Source organism: Cucurbita pepo, chromosome LG05 (genome assembly GCF_002806865.2).
Source record: "Cucurbita pepo subsp. pepo cultivar mu-cu-16 chromosome LG05, ASM280686v2, whole genome shotgun sequence".
Classification (NCBI taxonomy): domain Eukaryota; kingdom Viridiplantae; phylum Streptophyta; class Magnoliopsida; order Cucurbitales; family Cucurbitaceae; genus Cucurbita; species Cucurbita pepo.
In genome coordinates, this window is record NC_036642.1 from 4,326,459 (window position 1) to 4,343,593 (window position 17,135).

The 17,135-nt window shown below is 36.4% G+C and overlaps 3 protein-coding genes across 9 annotated transcripts; 1 reads left to right on the plus strand and 2 right to left on the minus strand.

Moving 5' to 3' along the window:
• The first annotated feature begins 90 nt into the window (after positions 1–90).
• On the plus strand, positions 91–1,078 carry LOC111796181 (protein ODORANT1-like). The gene is made up of 2 exons (XM_023678924.1): positions 91–406; positions 670–1,078. Exons 1-2 carry the CDS (start codon positions 224–226, stop codon positions 727–729), a joined length of 243 nt encoding a protein of 80 aa, XP_023534692.1. The 5' UTR covers positions 91–223; the 3' UTR covers positions 730–1,078.
• Positions 509–12,613, minus strand: LOC111796179 (probable serine/threonine protein kinase IRE). 7 transcript variants are annotated; one of them, XM_023678921.1, is made up of 19 exons: positions 12,131–12,613; positions 11,909–11,976; positions 11,612–11,788; positions 10,145–11,509; positions 9,619–9,791; positions 9,167–9,416; positions 8,325–8,417; positions 8,096–8,236; positions 7,834–7,926; positions 5,709–5,910; positions 5,519–5,604; positions 4,222–4,310; positions 3,003–3,054; positions 2,854–2,910; positions 2,601–2,762; positions 2,031–2,111; positions 1,294–1,449; positions 899–1,058; positions 509–773 (listed from the first exon to the last, which is right to left on the minus strand). In XM_023678921.1, the coding sequence occupies exons 1-17, from the start codon at positions 12,471–12,473 to the stop codon at positions 1,360–1,362; spliced, it is 3,522 nt and encodes a 1,173-aa protein (XP_023534689.1). In that variant the 5' UTR covers positions 12,474–12,613; the 3' UTR covers positions 509–773; positions 899–1,058; positions 1,294–1,359. The 7 variants fall into 7 exon arrangements, with proteins under 7 accessions (XP_023534689.1, XP_023534688.1, XP_023534690.1 ...); XM_023678920.1 differs by having other exon boundaries at positions 509–811; XM_023678922.1 differs by lacking the exon at positions 899–1,058 and having other exon boundaries at positions 509–811.
• Positions 12,614–14,379: 1,766 nt separating this feature from the next.
• On the minus strand, positions 14,380–16,365 carry LOC111794540 (40S ribosomal protein S20-2). The gene is made up of 4 exons (XM_023676572.1): positions 16,253–16,365; positions 16,019–16,143; positions 15,437–15,550; positions 14,380–14,735 (listed from the first exon to the last, which is right to left on the minus strand). Exons 2-4 carry the CDS (start codon positions 16,128–16,130, stop codon positions 14,596–14,598), a joined length of 366 nt encoding a protein of 121 aa, XP_023532340.1. The 5' UTR covers positions 16,131–16,143; positions 16,253–16,365; the 3' UTR covers positions 14,380–14,595.
• Positions 16,366–17,135: the final 770 nt, after the last annotated feature.

Here is a 17,135-nt window from a genome sequence, read left to right on the forward strand (position 1 = left end):
TAACATATTAACCTAAAATAAAAGGGTATTTTAGGAAAAATAAATTAGGCTCAGCAGGGGGAGAAAGGGGAAATGGAACGAATCGTAGTCTTTCAATGAATAGGGCAGGCTTGTTGTGAACATTTCTCTAAAAAAGGTGGGTGAAGGTGGAGCTTCAACACTTTAGCTTAGGGAGCTTGCGTGATGGGAAGGCAGCCAGCCTTGTTGTGACAAACTTGGTGTCATGCTGAAAGACAACAAGCTTGTCACCTTCATCATCACCTATGGCCAGGCTCTCCCTAAGCTCACCAACCTCCTCCGTCGCTGCGGTAAGAGCTGTCGCCTCCAATGGACCAACTACCTCTGTCCCGACTTGAAGCACGGCCTCTTTGATGAAGCTGAAGAGCAATTGCTCGCCTCGCAACAGGTACTATAGCTAGAAGGCTAGAAGGCTCACCACCAAATTTTACGCTCTAACTTTTTAGAATTTGGACAAACTTTCATATAAACTTTAATATAAGTCGAAGTAGAGACAATTGAAGGTTTATTGGTAGATGAAATTTTACATTCTAACCTTTTAGAACTTAAAGAACAAATTCGAAAAAAACTTTAGTTTAAGACGAAGTAGAGGCATTGTCTCTCTTCTTCCTTCTGCTTTGACCCGAACACATTCATTTTTGTTGATTTCAGATGGTCAAAGACTGCAGCGACCTTACCGGAAGAACAAATAACGAAATCAAGAACAACTGAAGAAGCTCATCAAGATGGGGATAGATCCGGTCACAACCAAGCCTCTGCAGAAGCAAGAAACAGAAAGTTGCAGCCAAGGAAGCTGCACTGATTCCTCAGCCGCCATATCTCCATTAACAGAAGCTAATTATTGCACTGAAAAAGATGAGCCATTAACAAGCCAACATACGTGGATGGAGGCTCTTAAAGATGATTCCAACATGGGGCAGCAAAATCTACGGTGATATTGGCTCATACAGTGATTACCAACAGCCCCATTGAATAAAAAAAATCCTTCAAACAGCACACTGGAAAATGTATGATCTTTAAAGACTTCAGGATTCAGAAAACTGAGCACAGAAATTTCCAGGTACTGAGTTAAATTTATTACTTCAGATTGAAAATACATATCCTCAGTTTAAACTAGAAAATCTATTTACACAGTTCTGAAAATGAAATACTATGTACATCTTAAGAAATGGCTACATAAATATGTGGGCTCCTGATAGTAATAATATAAGAGTTAAAAAGCCTAACTAGAGCTGCCTATGCAATAAAACAAAACGAGTAAGCTTTGAATCTTACCAGTTGTTGGGAAGCAAAAGATGATGAAGATGGAGCAGCCAAATATGGTGTACGTAAATAGCTTCATCAAGGAAAGGATGGTCTGGTTATATCTGGTGAGTTTTGGCTGCTCTTCACCACCAAATCATAATTGATGGAAGCCAACTGTGATAAATTCTGCAAAAGAAAAACAATGAAGTTGCTGCATCATATTTTGATCTTTCTTTCAAGCCAGCACCAAAATGACATTATTCATACAAATACGGTAACAGAAAATAAAATATATAATATGTATTGGTCTTTGTTCAAGTAGTACCTTTGCTTCTATAATGTTAAAAAAAAAGTACCAATTTTGCTGCTTCAAAAGATAATTAACTTACGAAACTAAATAAATATGAAAAGATTAAGATTAAAAATAAAAATAAAAGAAAAAACAAGAACATAAAAGTGGTAAAAGTATAAAATTAAAGCTCCAAATTTATCGACATTATCAACTTGTAGTCAAATATTTGAAATATTAATTTATATATAAAAGCAGCTAAGCTCTGTTTCTTTGGGAACCCAATCATCAAAGAACCATAAATCTGTTTCTTTGGGAAACCAATCATCAAAGAACCATAAATCTGTTTCTTTGGGAACCCAATCAACAAAGAACCATAAAAGAATTGAAGCCTTCGTTCTAAATAATCATAAGACATCAACACCTTGAAAATATCTTCTATGACAATAAGAGAATTTACAGGCCTGGCATGCCTTACCTTGAAAGAGAAATTGCTGAACGAGTACTTCACAGAAAGGGCTGGTGTACAGAAGTCAGCCAAACTACCACATTCGTCTCCCTGTTTCAATAACATCCAAGAAATCATAGTTACTCAATCAGACTGAAACCTCCAGTCACATCATACAATAGACGGTTGAATTATACTGAACTAGATTCTATATGATGAAAAGTTTCTACAATGAACATCTACTTTTGTTTCATCTGTTATAGATAGGGTAGTTCTCAGCTATGTTTACATTGAACCCAAGAGAACCGGTGAAGAGGGGGAGAAAATTCATGCCGCCATGAATAATGTTATACCAATGAAATTTGTTTCCCTTCTAAAAAAATAATACCACTATCTAATATGTGCTTCTTTTGTTTCAATATAAGTATCATTAATCAAATTTGACATCCGTGCGTCCATGCAAATTTAATACAGATCCTTGGTTGCCGTCAACCAAATATGGGATTTCTTTAGTTAATGAATAGCAGATAAAGGGTAACAGAAATGATTTAGTTTATTAAAAGCATATATTCAAGGCGAACTATTATAATGCAAGCTTACATCTTCATCTTGTAGGTTGCTAAATGAACTACTGCTGGTATCTGTCAAATCATGATCATCAAAGTCACTAGCACCATTAAAGTCCTCGTCTTCTGGATTCCATATATACCGACTCATGAAATAACTTGTATCATGTGGCTCTGCTGATGGTATAAACATGGCCTGTATTAAAAAATAAAAACTCCTTTTCAGATTCATAAATATATAATTTAAAATTATGTCAACAAATGCTTCCATGTACGATGATGAATACCTTCTGCCTTGCAAGAGTTTCCCAATTAATATCCTTGAAGAAAGGATGTTGCTTCACCTGACAGACGATAACAGTTCTTCTCTATCAATTCATTTCATAAATCATAATTATGTAGCAAAAATACTGTTTTACAGGAATTAAATAATTACCTCTCTGGCTCCTGTAGCTCCCAGTCTTTGAACTGAATTTTCAGTCAGCAATCTGAAATATAGTGTATTAGCGTTTATAGTTAACCTAATCTCTACGCTATTATCATTCTTGAAATAGACATAAATTAAATTTCTTTCATCAATTAGAGAAAATAGTAAACAGATTGTGTTAAAGATACTTGATTCAAATGAAAGTTTATAGTCCGTTACTCATCAAATTCTTCTGTCAACTACAATTCATCCAAAATTCAGGTTTGACACGTATAGTAAAGAACCTCAGACAAAAAATATGGTTAAAAAAACTTGAAAATGATTGACACTATTATTACTAACTGTCAAATGTGAACGACCTTCTATAAAAAAAACATGCTCCAAAAACTCGCTAAATTATCCTATGCCAAATCTGAAATTATTCAATTGAGTTGCATCCATCTCATTAGTTCATAGTACAGACAATATAACACTGAAATTAAATATATGTACGTACATACATATAATATATATAAAGAGGATCAGATAAGATTGTGCCTGATTCACTGCCAATTAATCCTACTTTAACTTTGAGAAGGAACGAACCAGTTAATACGATACAACTTAGCTGCTATTTGTAATGTTAAATTACATTTTTAATCATTATTTCAGTACAAAAGGGGTTTACAATTATTACACTAATTAGTTTTGTTTTTTTTAAAAAAAATATTTTATTATGGTCCAATGTCGCAATATTAAGAATTGTCAAAGAGTACTACGATGTCATTATCTCATTCTACTTGTCCTTTCTGCATGTTAAATCCAAAATATCATATTCATATGTTATTTCACATTCTATATTTAGATCATTGATGGGGTGCTTTTTTGCATCAATTTAATATGAGAACAAGGTTTTCATTGAGGATTCAAAGTCGAATATTCAGCTTCTCTTTCGCAGTTTAAATCTTCTCATTAGTATTTCTCATCTTGGATTTTTACGGCTATTTTCTTAATGATATTTGTGATAATTGGGAGGCTTTTTTTATAGGATCCATTCCTCTTTCTTTATAGTATTGTATCTTTCTTAATTTACACTTCGTAAGCATTGAATTCTTGTACTCTCCGTTAGCTTTTCAATCACTAATGAAAGTTTCGTTTCTAGTTNAAATCAAACAATCATTAGATGCAGCAAAACTGAAAGTAAATTATGATAAGATGTTATATCCTAAAAGATTTCAAGGAATCTTACTTGTCAATCAAATCCTGGGCTTCATAACTCATCTCGTCCGGTACCTTGGGCCATGGTATGTCTCTATTAATGATATTATCAAAAATTAGCTGCAATGGAATAATAACTCTTTTGTCAATCAAAATGTTGTGCAGTTATCGAGTAAAACCAACCAACAAAAGCTACAAAGCCAGTACAGAATTTTGAAGTCCTGATCACATGCTATTATTTCTAACAAGAAAACCTTTACCGAAAGAGAAAGGAATGCAAACACATCAAGGCCAAACCTATCCAACAAAGGGTGGCGTAGCAAGGTTAAATGAATTGGAATTACCTGATAATGAAGTAACCAAAGACATGGTTGCAGACCTTAAAGAGAAGGTGGTACTCATGGGAGTATCAACAACCATATATCCCCCCAAAAGCAAGTCTTTGAATCATTCCCAACAAAACATTCTATGAAATTAGAGAAAAAGGGACCACCTAAAAGACGATTTTTCAAGGGCTTCTAAACGTGCCTTTCAATCCCCCCAACCGTGGTCCATTTGAAAGGTTATGGACCATACTTGCTCACCATAACCTTATGCCGCAGAGAATTTGACTTCAAAGAAAAACGGCACAACCATTTAGCTAGAATAGCCACGGTAAGAAGTCCAAGATTGCCTATGCCTAACCCTCCAAGTCAACTGGTCTCGATGTCACCTCCCAACTAATCAAATGGGGACCTCCATCCTCCTCAGCACCTTCCTCCCACAAAAAAATCTCCAAAAGCTTCTCCACTTAAAACTGATTTATAAGAGTCAATCTACCTTATCTGAAGAAGAAAACCCTTTTCTAGGATACAAGATGCTTTTAGACCTTGGTCAAGGAGTTCCAAAATGAGGCCCGCTTGGGATTATAGCCAAGAGGGAGATCAAGATAGGAGGTGGGAAAATTACCTACATCAGCCATCTATGCAGATTGAAACATCACATATGTATGACTTCTTTAATACAATATGATTTTATCCTTGAAATATAATGTTTATTGTCTCCAAAAATGTATAAAATGAGTGCTGTCTTTTAGGAAAATCAAAACAATCCCATGTAACAATTTTTTAACCAAGCTGGTCCAGGTTGTTGAGATCTAACCGTTGGAATTAGGGGGTTAGTTAGATTCGTTTAGCTGCTTTATTAGTACAAATATCCATTGTTTAGGTTGTATGCGTTTATTCCTGATTAAATAAAACTTGGAAAAGAATTACGCATTCAAAATGATAATTAGCCTTGTATACTGCATGTTCCATTAGAAAGTTAAGAATACCAGTTGCAGGTTCAACCTGTGGACTTTCTGCATTGAACGGCGGTAGTCCTACAAGCATCTCAAAAAGAATTACTCCAACAGACCACCAATCCGCAGTTACACCTGCAGGAAGCAAGTTGAAAAACAATAAAAACATAATAAGGATTTATTCAGAATAATTCACAATAGTTCTTGTTAGAAGGATACTGCGCCTATTGGTTACAGACCATGTCCCATGCCCAGAAGTATCTCAGGGGCCAAATAATCTGGAGTACCAACAACTGAATGCTTTTGTCGGTGTTCTCTTTTTGACAGAGATTGAGATATAGGTCCATTGTCTCCAAGTGGAACAGTTCCATTGATTGATGGACCTGAGAAATCATCTGTACTATTGATAAGACCAATTTTGGAGAGCCCAAAATCTGTCAACTGTAACAAAAAAGACGAGGTTTCTAAGAAGTGACGAGCACAAACTATTGCAAGTTTTAAACGATAAGAGACAATGAACTGATAAAAGAACGTGATAAAAATGAGAGTATCCTTGACAGGAGAATTCACTCAATGTGTCAAATAAAAACCTATGAAGAATCAAACAGTTTCTTCCTTGACTGCCGAACAAAAAGTTATCACATATATTCCGCTTCCACTTTTGCTTGAAGATAATTTTTATAGCAGTGATGTCCTTACTGAACTAACTGTACAGTCCTAATATATATTTTTTTCCGTCCTGATTTTTCTCATTCCTCGATAATCTACAAAACTAATAGTAACTATACCAAAAAGTTACATACCGTTAATGATCCATATACTGCAAAACAAACCAATAATAGAATCCCAGAGATCAAACAAACAAGAAAAGGAAAGAACGGAAGTGTTTTAAAGAAGAAATGAATTAGACATTCTGTTTAATCTTTAAATTTTTTCTACCCGGGTGTGATATTTTGCATCTTCAGACAAAGTCTCTCTACAAAGTTTCTCCCAATTTCCTCTAGGCAAATACAAAATGACAAAGCAACACTAATGCTCCTACATGAATCAAGATGATTCATGTACCAATACGAGAGAATGTAAATATGGGAAATGAACCAAATGAATCTAATAGATTCATGAATCGAAGTGGGAAATGTACCAAAAGTATTTATGAATCCAAGAGATTCATGAACCAAATCTTCGTGACAATTCTCAACATATGGCTTTATCCCCACATTCATATAAAAAAAACTTGGACCTTGTTCTTAATAGATTGATTCCTGGCAGCTTAATTGAAGAATAAATATATTGAGAATTTTTGCTGCAGAAACAAGCAAGATTGCAATTGAAAAACAGATGGTTTCAATTCCCCATGCCAATTTTATTTTAACAAAGTGGTGAAAGGACAGATCTAGAAGAAATCCTCTTCTAAGCAAGGTATCTACTGATATCCTACGGACCAAAGACCAAAGGAAAATGACATTGAAACCTCTTCTTCCAAATGGCTATAATAAGAGAGCTGTGGGAAAGTTTTTCCTTATCCAAATGAAAGGTAAGATGGGCTCTAAAGGAAACTGATAAGAATAAACGGATGAAAGGAAGAAAACAAGATAGAATATAATTGATAACTGACCATTAATGAATCATCATGGACATCTGAGATGATCTCACTATCTACATGCACAACCCACCCAATAGTTCTGGTCCCTCACAAGCATAAACAGCTCATTAAAGATAAAAACACTTTTTCCCCAACTCACTAACCAAATATTCCTACTAATTTACCCCTGCTTAATGTACATTCACTATTGAAGGCTGCAGACCTACAAAAATAATTCAGAATAAATCACCCACCTTAATCTTCTCCAAGTTAGACGCTTCCTTCAAGGTTTCAGGAAATGTTATTAGAATCCTAACAATCTGCCATAAAAAGCTACTAAGAAAGTGCCACAAGGATCAGTCAAGGGAAATTTTTTTTAGAACATTCGTATGACATCATAGAAACGTATCCAACCTTTCCTTTAAACTTACGGCTACAATCCTCAAATAACTTCTCAATAGAATACGTGAGAAAGATATTTTTTTCCAATGACAAGGAATACCTCCTAAAATATGAACAACCTCGCATTTAAAATTTTGGAGAAGAAAATTTTAAGTCCATGACATAAACAGAATTACTTTGCCTAAGATTCAACTTCATAACACAAGAATTTAATTGCTTCATAGCTTGTGGCACTCTTGCCGTAAAAACTAACAGCAGGGATATAATGAATGTACTTAACCACTTCGTTTCACGATGAATATTTCCGTTGAAATAAAATTTACGGGAATGCCTAAAATTACAAAATATAGAGAGAGAAATTAAAACCGAAGCCTGCACACCTTAATGTGACCATCTTGACCAATCAATAAGTTATCTGGCTTTAAGTCTCTGTGAATCACATTTAAGGAGTGCAAATACTCCAAAGCAAGAACCTGAAAAGTATCAAGACATGAATTAGTTGGTTTGCCAGTGATGATGATGATCATAATAATACAGTAATAAATTTATCAAGGAAAAAAACTAATTTCTCTGAAGCACGACATGATAGATTTTTAGTATAGGAAAAGGAAAGGGAAAGAAAAAGTAATAACATTCTCTTACAATTTCAGCGATATAAACCCGAGCCATATCTTCATCTAAGCACCCTAGGTTTCTCAGTAAGGAGTAAATATCACCACCATTTAAGTATTCCATGACCAGATACAGATTTTCCCTACATGTGAAAGAGTAGAAAAAGCGGACCTGTTCATAATCACATTTACAAAAATGAGAAATTAACATTCACATACAATGCTTCCTTAGAAGGAAATAAATTATTGAACCAACTAACCACAAAAGGGTTGCGAACTGAGATAAGGATATTGCGTTCAGCCAAAATACTTTCTACTGCATTCTTGCGAATCATATCAGCCTTCTTTAAAACCTGAAGTATCAAAATAACACTCAGACAGCGTAAGATGAATTTGATATTATTTAAACTTTGATAATACAAATCATTCATCATTAACTTTGACTGCACATTTACTTGGTTCATTATCTATTTCAACATGTACAAAGAGAAGAAAGAAAACAAATATGCTATCAGATTAGACATATGATCAATCATCACTATAAATATTTTAAAAGCTGGAAAGGGGGACATCATAGATTTCATTAATGTCTAGTCTGAAACCTACTTTTAAAAAAATAACAGCTTTTAGACTCATTCATTCAACAAGATGATAACTAGAAACAATTATAGTTAGGAAGCAAAAAGTAGATGCTGTAGACAATTTTTAAGTTTACAGTTCTCATCTATTTTTTAAGACATAAACTGATGTGAACATATTGCATTTTTAACTTGTTACATTCAAAATGCAAGTGAAACCACGAGAATTTAAAATAACTGTGAACAGTTTTAAATTAAAAGACGTCAGAAAAGCAATTTTTTAACATGACTATGAAAAACAATTTTTATTAGCTCAGCTAAACAACTTAGACAACTCAAACTTTGTCCAGAATCAGCCCAGTCTGGCAGAGTATGAAAACCAGTATAGAACTAATCTCAGCATGTATTTTGTCACGTTAGTTATGCTGGTGTGATATTTGTTACAGAGCTTCTGGAGGATGTTGTAAAAATTCCTTTCTTCATTTGGCATCCACGTAACAGTCATTAGAAGTTAGAACACTGACCTTTATTGCAAATAAGTCTCCAGTTGCTCGTTTTCTGGCAAGGAAAACTCGGCCATAGGCTCCTCTACTAATTGGTTTGATTATTTCAAAATCTTCAATAGATGTTCGATCTTTTGAACATGGGTTAACCGGACTTGCACGCAGACTACGAACAGTATCATCTTCCACTGAACTCTCTTCATCAACTATGCCAATTGAAGAGTCTACTTTATCATCTTCTATTTGCCCACAAAGTTGTACATATTTTTCCCTTTAAATACAGGAATATCAGGATGTAACCAGGGAAATAGATGCGAGTAATATCAATCACTTGAGAGGGAAAAAAATGCAGACTAGGTCATAGTAATGCATGAATAACATATAAACGGTAGCCACTGACAGATTTTTCTTTTTTTTTTTCCAATAAAATAATGTGATATACGGCAATGGAGTTTTGAAACTAATCAACTCACTGCAAGAGCTTCTCTATGCGCCTTCCAAAAGTCTCCACAACAAGGGCATCGACCTTCCTATCCTGGATTGCATATTTAAGGTCTTCTAATCGATCGAGCATACACTCCAATGCACCATAGCCAGAGTTGTTAACGTTTGCAATGGAACGAACAATATCCAACAATTTGTATATCTGTTATTCCACAAACATGGCATTTGAGACATTTAGCATGAATGAGTTCTCGGAAAACTCTTTTACAAATTAAGAGACTAAAAGTAGTTATGCATATTTTACGCACCACATCGGTGAGATGGAATGGTAAATGACAAGAATGTCATTCATTACGTATACCAAACTAATAAGAGAATGCACTGAAGGTAATTTGTAGCACAAGCATTGAAGAGAAGTTAGGATTATACAATAGATTTACGGAGGTCTGTGCATCCAGCTAAAAAAGTGATAGAAGTCCTTCACAATACTACCTTGAAAGGTCAACAGAATCGAAGGACAAATAGGACATTAGTATGATGTAGGGAAAACAGTACCTGCTGATAATTTTCAAGTTCAGATATTGCTCTTCGCCCATGCAACAGCAATTCAATCTGACTGGACCTGGGTGTTAAAAGAGGTGATCTTGGTGTTAGAGTTCCAGCTGACATTGATTTTGTACTGTGTTCTGGTGTGAAAATAAATGGTCGATTGTATGATTGATCCTGAAAAATATCCTGACTTTCCACAAAGGAAGAGTTTCCAGTAACAGGGAGGGAATCAAGCAGCTCTTCAGAGTTTCGACATGACAAACTGATTCCTTTAGATGACAACTCAAAAATCTCTTCTTGCATATTTGATGTAGAAACCTTAACAGTATCAAAATTTGCACAGGAAGTATCGCTACTTCTTGGTGTACTTTTAGGCGTCCAAGACTCCAGTATCTTTTCAAGAGCTCTAGCAACCCGCTCAAGGCGCTCATTCACAGTTAAACCTTTCAAATCACACCTATCGGCAATTGTACAAATTCGAGAATGCACCTCAACATGAATAGTCGGAATTTCAACCTCACAAATCCGACAGATCATCAAACTCTCAAAATTGGCATTTTGATGATAACCCCATATTCCCCAAGATACTTTTTGTTCTTTAGGGGGTGCTTCTGAATGCTCAATATGACTAGATGGGATATCTAATTTCTCATTGCTCCCAGTTTTAGCTTCATGTACATGCAACACCTCAATTTTATCCTTGGCATGTGTTGTATCGACAGGGTCTTTCCGGTTCTTCTCAGCTGCTGATGGTAGCTTTTTCCAGGATGCCATCCTATACATGCTTGTAGATGAATCAAAACTTACGGCAGAGTCCAGACTAACATTTCCAGCACTATTACTAAAAGTTTGTTCTGAATCTTGCTTCACAATGCGATGGGCTTGATCCTTCCCAACTAACTTCAGCTGCTTCGCAATATCTTCTTTCCCAGTCAATGGATCACCAAACTCAAGTTGTTCGAGTTGCCTGATTTTCTCTGGATAAATTCCTAGATCACTAAGCTGATGAAGACCCAAAATGTGCTCATCTTCATAACCACTCTCCTTTCTGAACTGAATAAGCCGCGTACATCGTGTCAGGATGAAAAGAAGGCGGGTGTGGGCTTGCTTAAGAATTCCTAATGACAGCTCCTGGCGCCGGTCATCTAGATTCTGGACAATGCCTTCACCTTTTGTCCAGAATTCAGTAGGTGACATTGTCGCACATTTCCGAGCAACCACCAACAAATCCTCCAAACCCTCCTTAAGTTCAGGCATAGATCCATCTGCCTTTTCAAGTATATCTACGAGATCTCCAGCAAAAATGCCCAGTTCGTAGTTAACATCATCCTTTAACCTGTCAAATTTTGCTCTGATAGCAACCATGATCTCCTGAATTGTAAAGCAAGAATAAGGTAGGTTCGTTCAACGTAGCTGAAAAGAGAGAGAGAGCATAGACATTAGCACAAAGGCGAACAAGAAGGAAGGGCATACTTCCAAATGTCCAAATGCCCGAGGCTTCCAAACTGGAAAAGGGCGAACTCCTTTGGAATTGAGCTCGTGAGAGAAGCTTTTGATATCAGGGGTTCTCTTCTTTCTTCCACTAGTAACACGCAGTATTGCACGGAATCGTGGAGACTGAATTTCCTTTGTATATGTTGCATGATGACCCTACGCAATAACACCCATCATAGTCCTAATCTACTCCATTAATCTAACAAATTTTATGAATCGCAAACTCAGATACAGATACAAATCAAACAAAACAGAAAACCGAAAATAGATCATTACCTCGATATCATGATTCAGAGCCGACGGATATCTTAAAGAGTTCGGTTGACTCCACGGAATGTTTGTCCCTAACGAAAGACGAAAGAATTTACACAACAGAGAGCCATCCATCGATCAAACAACAACAACGCTCACGCTTGCGAAACCAAGCACCAAAACAGAGCACAAAGATAAACAAAACAAAATACACATACATTATAATACGTTCTACATTACACATACCCTGTTCAGTGGAGGAATTTTTTGGCTCCGACTCACTCCCGTCGGCGACATTATTCCTGGAATCATCGCCCAAATTGGAGGGCGTGCCAACGGCACAGGTCCGAAGCGGAAGAGGAGCAGACCGCGTCCGAATGTGGTTCAACCCGAGGGAGGAGGCCATTATGATGGAGGAATCGCCAGGTTGAGGAGGATGATCCTCGGCGTGGTCATGTTCTTGATCGGGATCAGAGTCTCCGGCATTGGGTTTGGTATCGCGGCGAATAGGGATGGGAGGGATCTTACGAAGCTTGGCGGCGGAGGGGGAGGGATCATGATCGAAGACGGAGGGAGGTGGTTCGGACATGGGACCGGAGGGAAGCGATTTTTTCCGGTGACGGTTTGATGGAGATGGAAGAATTGTGGCATCGAGGTTGGGAGAGTGATTGAGTGTGAGAGAGAGAGAGAGGAATTTCCGCGGGAAGGAGAAGGCTTGAGATTGAGACACGTGGAGGCAGATGAATTAGTTCAGTTAAAGAAGATTTTTGTGAATGCTTTTCAGTTTAAAACGTGCTTCCCGCTATGTGACGGAAACCCGCGTGGAAACTTCGCCTTCTTCCATCACCGTTGGTCTACTTTATCCTTAATTCTTTTTAATATATATATATAATATTAATAACTATTTATTATCATTATTTTTAAATAATCTTTTAATCAATATATCATACAACTCAACCATTCTTAAATTGGGATCCTATATCTAAATATTCTTCCAAACCTATATCTAAAATATTCTTCTAAAAATAACGTAGACATAAAATATCACTTAATTTTTATTCGAATCAAATGCAAAATAAATTTATTGATATGATTGATGAAATAACAAGACATTCGAGAATTTTATTATATGGAAGTAAGTTCCGTGAGTTTAGCTAAGTGGGTAATGATTTAAAAAAAAACGATAAAAACCAAGAGTGTAATTTGTGGATGATATTTTTTGATGGATGATTATTTTCATCAAATAAGAGTTAACATTTGAAATAATTAGTAGGGTTTTTGTTCTATAAGAATTATAAATTCATTTTTATGAAGAAAAAGAATTGTAATATTTCACATCAAGAAAAAAACTTAAATAATAAACTAAAACAAAAACAAAAAAAAATATATATATATATATATATATATATGTAGGAGGGAGGTTGGGCGGCTATACAATCAAAACCAAGACCCTCATTGGCACCTAACAGTAGAGACTCTTGATCTATCATAGCACAAGTTCACGCATTGGTTGAACCGGCTAACAGCCTGAGGCACTTCCTTCTAATCTTAGAAAACGTTAAATAAAACCAGCTAGGCAACCGAACAGCTGCCCCCTAATTACTAGACCAACTCGCTATAATAACTAATGATGAATAAGAGATATGATAGATGATCGTGTCCAAAAATAATAGAAGTACACCAACTATGGGGTAAGCTAAGGCATGTCAAACTTGTCGCAGGTGGGCTCCTCCAACCTATGATCGATTATTTCAACCTATACAAACGTCAATTAGTTTGTTTCTAGTTTTCAATGTCAAACATAACATTCTATTCCTTGAAACTAATTAACAAACACAAAACAAAAAGGGTTGAACTTACCTTAAAGCTTACAAAGAAAACACCTTTAGCACTAAAAAAGAACAATATGACCTGAAGAGGAAAGGAATACGAGGAAGAGAAGAACGAAGACCTAGGCTTGCCAGTCATGTCCAGATGTTCCCTCATTCTATATTTAAGTATACAGCTGAGGCATTCAACACACCTTCTCTACCTCCACCCCCCGGGAATCCTTTCCAATCCCAATTTTCTTGCTATTCCAATCCCTATCTTCCCACAATTCTATTCCTGTTCTATTGTTTGATCATTTTTTCAGGAAAGGAGGTACCTGAAAATTTCATGGAAATGTCAACCAAAACAAGTCAAGAGTGAACAAAAAGTTGTATTTATTCAACCTCTGAGGCCTCGTCTTCGTCCCAACGGTTGATTGCAATATTTGTATCACTGGAGACAATCATTCATATGAAAGCTAAACTAGAATTGAATCAGTGAACACAAACTTTCTTAGAGAGCAACAAGATACTTGGGATTGGGAAATTCTCAACCAAAATTTAAGATTCCTATGCCAATCTAACCACAGAGCCCTTCGTTTGAATTAAGAACATGTGCTTACAAATTAGCTATCAAAATATTTAAATGAAATATAAAGCATATAAGCCGAATGCAGCTCAAGGAACTAATTAATATTTTAACTTTCCATCTAAATTAACAAATCCAAAGATATCAACGAAATGATAGAAGACAAAATCTTCCTCTCAAAATAAGTGAAGCTTCAAAATTATGGCAAAAATGGATAACGCATTAACCTTAACAATTTGAGATTGAAACAACAGAGTACATTGAAACCTAAATAACTAAGAGTGGATTAAAGAACTTCAGAATTATGGAACACATCAATCAGCAATTGTTACTTCAACCTCAACACCTGGTTCAATGGTGATAGATGTAATCTGCTTAACAACATCGGCAGAGCTAAAGAGGTCGATGACCCGCTTGTGAACACGAAGTTCAAATCTGTCCCATGTGTTGGTACCTTCAAAAACAAATAAATGATTGGCAACCAGTTTTCAGGTTGGATCTGAAAGATCACAGAGCCTCAGACATCATCAACAAAACAGGCAGCAGTCATAGAAAGCATGCCAACAATACCAACAGCAACTGAATGGTTATAGAACAATACTGAACTAAGTAATTTTGAATCAGCAGATGAAGACCGAATAAATAAACTCAACATTTTGTGAAACTCGTCAAAGCACAATGCCAAAGAACTTATACATTTCATGTTCATAAATTTTCTGGCTTCTTTTCTAGAACTGCAGGGTCAAATTCATGAAGACAAATTCAAACAGAAGAATAAAAATAACTCCGATCCAAAGTACAAGAACGAAAAACAATAACAGGTCTAAAGGCTGAAGAGGATTACCACGCTAAATTACATGGTGTGGAACCCCAAGTATAATGATGGGTGAATATTCAATTAACACATAACAATCGCCAATCCGAGAGAAAGACGAATGGAAGACGGAAAGAGAGGTATGGGGGAAAACTAGAGCTGTTGGCTTCACAACCAGGGTAGCGAAGTGACAGAGGGTTCCAAATTAAAGACAAAAACTTAATAACCATACAGATATACTTGTCTTAATGAATTGATTGATGTTAAATTCTATCAAAAAGCAGACAGAATATCATTCTCAATTCTTATTACTCTTAAGTAAAGCATTGATTCAAAAGTACCTTCACCGCATGGAGATTTCCTGGTGGTGATGTGCAGGACTTTCGTCGGCATCCTCACAGGTCCCTTGACCCTCAATCTCTTGTCCTTGGCACCCCGAACCAAATCAGCACAGACTGTTCATTGAAACAGGAAGTGAACAATCAGGATTGAGATAACATTTAATAATCTGAAGGCATCAATATATTAAACTTCCATTATCTATAGAGACAGAAATTAGGACCCAAAAACCCCCAGAGTGAAGTCAAAGAAAAGACCCCATTTTCGCAACATGGAACTCTCCAAGAGCAGTGATCCGAAGTTGATTTCGCAGATAAATACCGAACGCCACAATACAATAACAATGCGATAAATAACAAATTATAAATCAAGACGAACATAAGCAGTGAAAAGAATGAACGATGAACAACTACATAAAAAAGTAACAGCGCGAGTGTAAAAGAATCTATGTATTTCAGAACACTTATTACCGAAAACGTAAACAATATTTGAGTTCGAACGCAATATTGGAAGAAATAAAATTCCCACTTGAACACTAGACAACAACTGAAGCAACTTGCTTCTACACAGAGGTAGGGATTTACCCTTCTCAAGGTTCTTCACGTTCTTCGACGAAAGAGTGATCCTAATCTTGTGGATCTGCTCTTGTGCGTCCTCCAAACCAGCCTTCGTAGGCTTCATCGCTGCATACGCCATTATCGCTAACTTCCTGAAAACAAACAAAAAAAGAAAATCTCAGAACTCCGAGAATCAGATGTGAAAAAAGGCACAGTAAACACCATGTGAAGGGGAACGATGGAAGTGGTGGAGAAGATTACCGGCGCAAGGGGTGGGTACCGCTGCTAGGTTTTTCAGTTGGAGGATTTAGGGTCGAAGAAGATGAAGATTGGAAGCTAGGGCTTTGGTATTAATATCAGTGGACTGGAGGCCCGAATTCAATTAGATCGGGCCAAACATTAAGTTTAAAACATTTTGGATCATAACCTTTTATTTATTTATTTTCCGAATATTACAGACGGCGGAAACATCTCCCTAATAGATGCAAATCGTGAGACTAACAGCAATACCGAGTAAAAACGGACGATATCTGGTAGTAGTGAGCTCGGACTGTTACAAATGGTATCACAGCCAGACACGGGAGACGGTGTGCCAGTGAGGACGCTAGCCCCCAAGGAAGATGAACTGTGAGATCTCGCGTAAGTGTGAGAGAAGAATAAAGCATTTCTTATACGAGTGAAAACCTTAAAATCATGATGTTGATAGTGATACGTAACGGTCAAAGCGGACAATGTCTATTAGCGATAGACTTGAGCTATTACACATCACAAATCAAATCAACGCTGCTCCAACATTTGTTACCTGAAGTTAGTGACGAGGTTACCTTGCATAAGCCAAAAATAAAAACTCAAGGAACTTCACACGCCATTTTGCAAAGTAAATATCGAGATTCTATTATGTTCATTAAGTGGACAAACCAAGGTTAAGGATTTGTTTGGGGTTGATTGGAGCATAACCAAGGTCGAGACGTAGCTGACCTCTTTTAAGTCGAGACCAAAAATTGAAAATACTAGAAACACTATAGATTAGTTTGTCACAATCGCACTTTAATAACAGCGGACTTGTGATTGTGCGGCCCTCACTTCACAGTAACAAGCGAGCTAAGCCTATTCATTCTTACGTTGCCTACGGCCAAACGATATA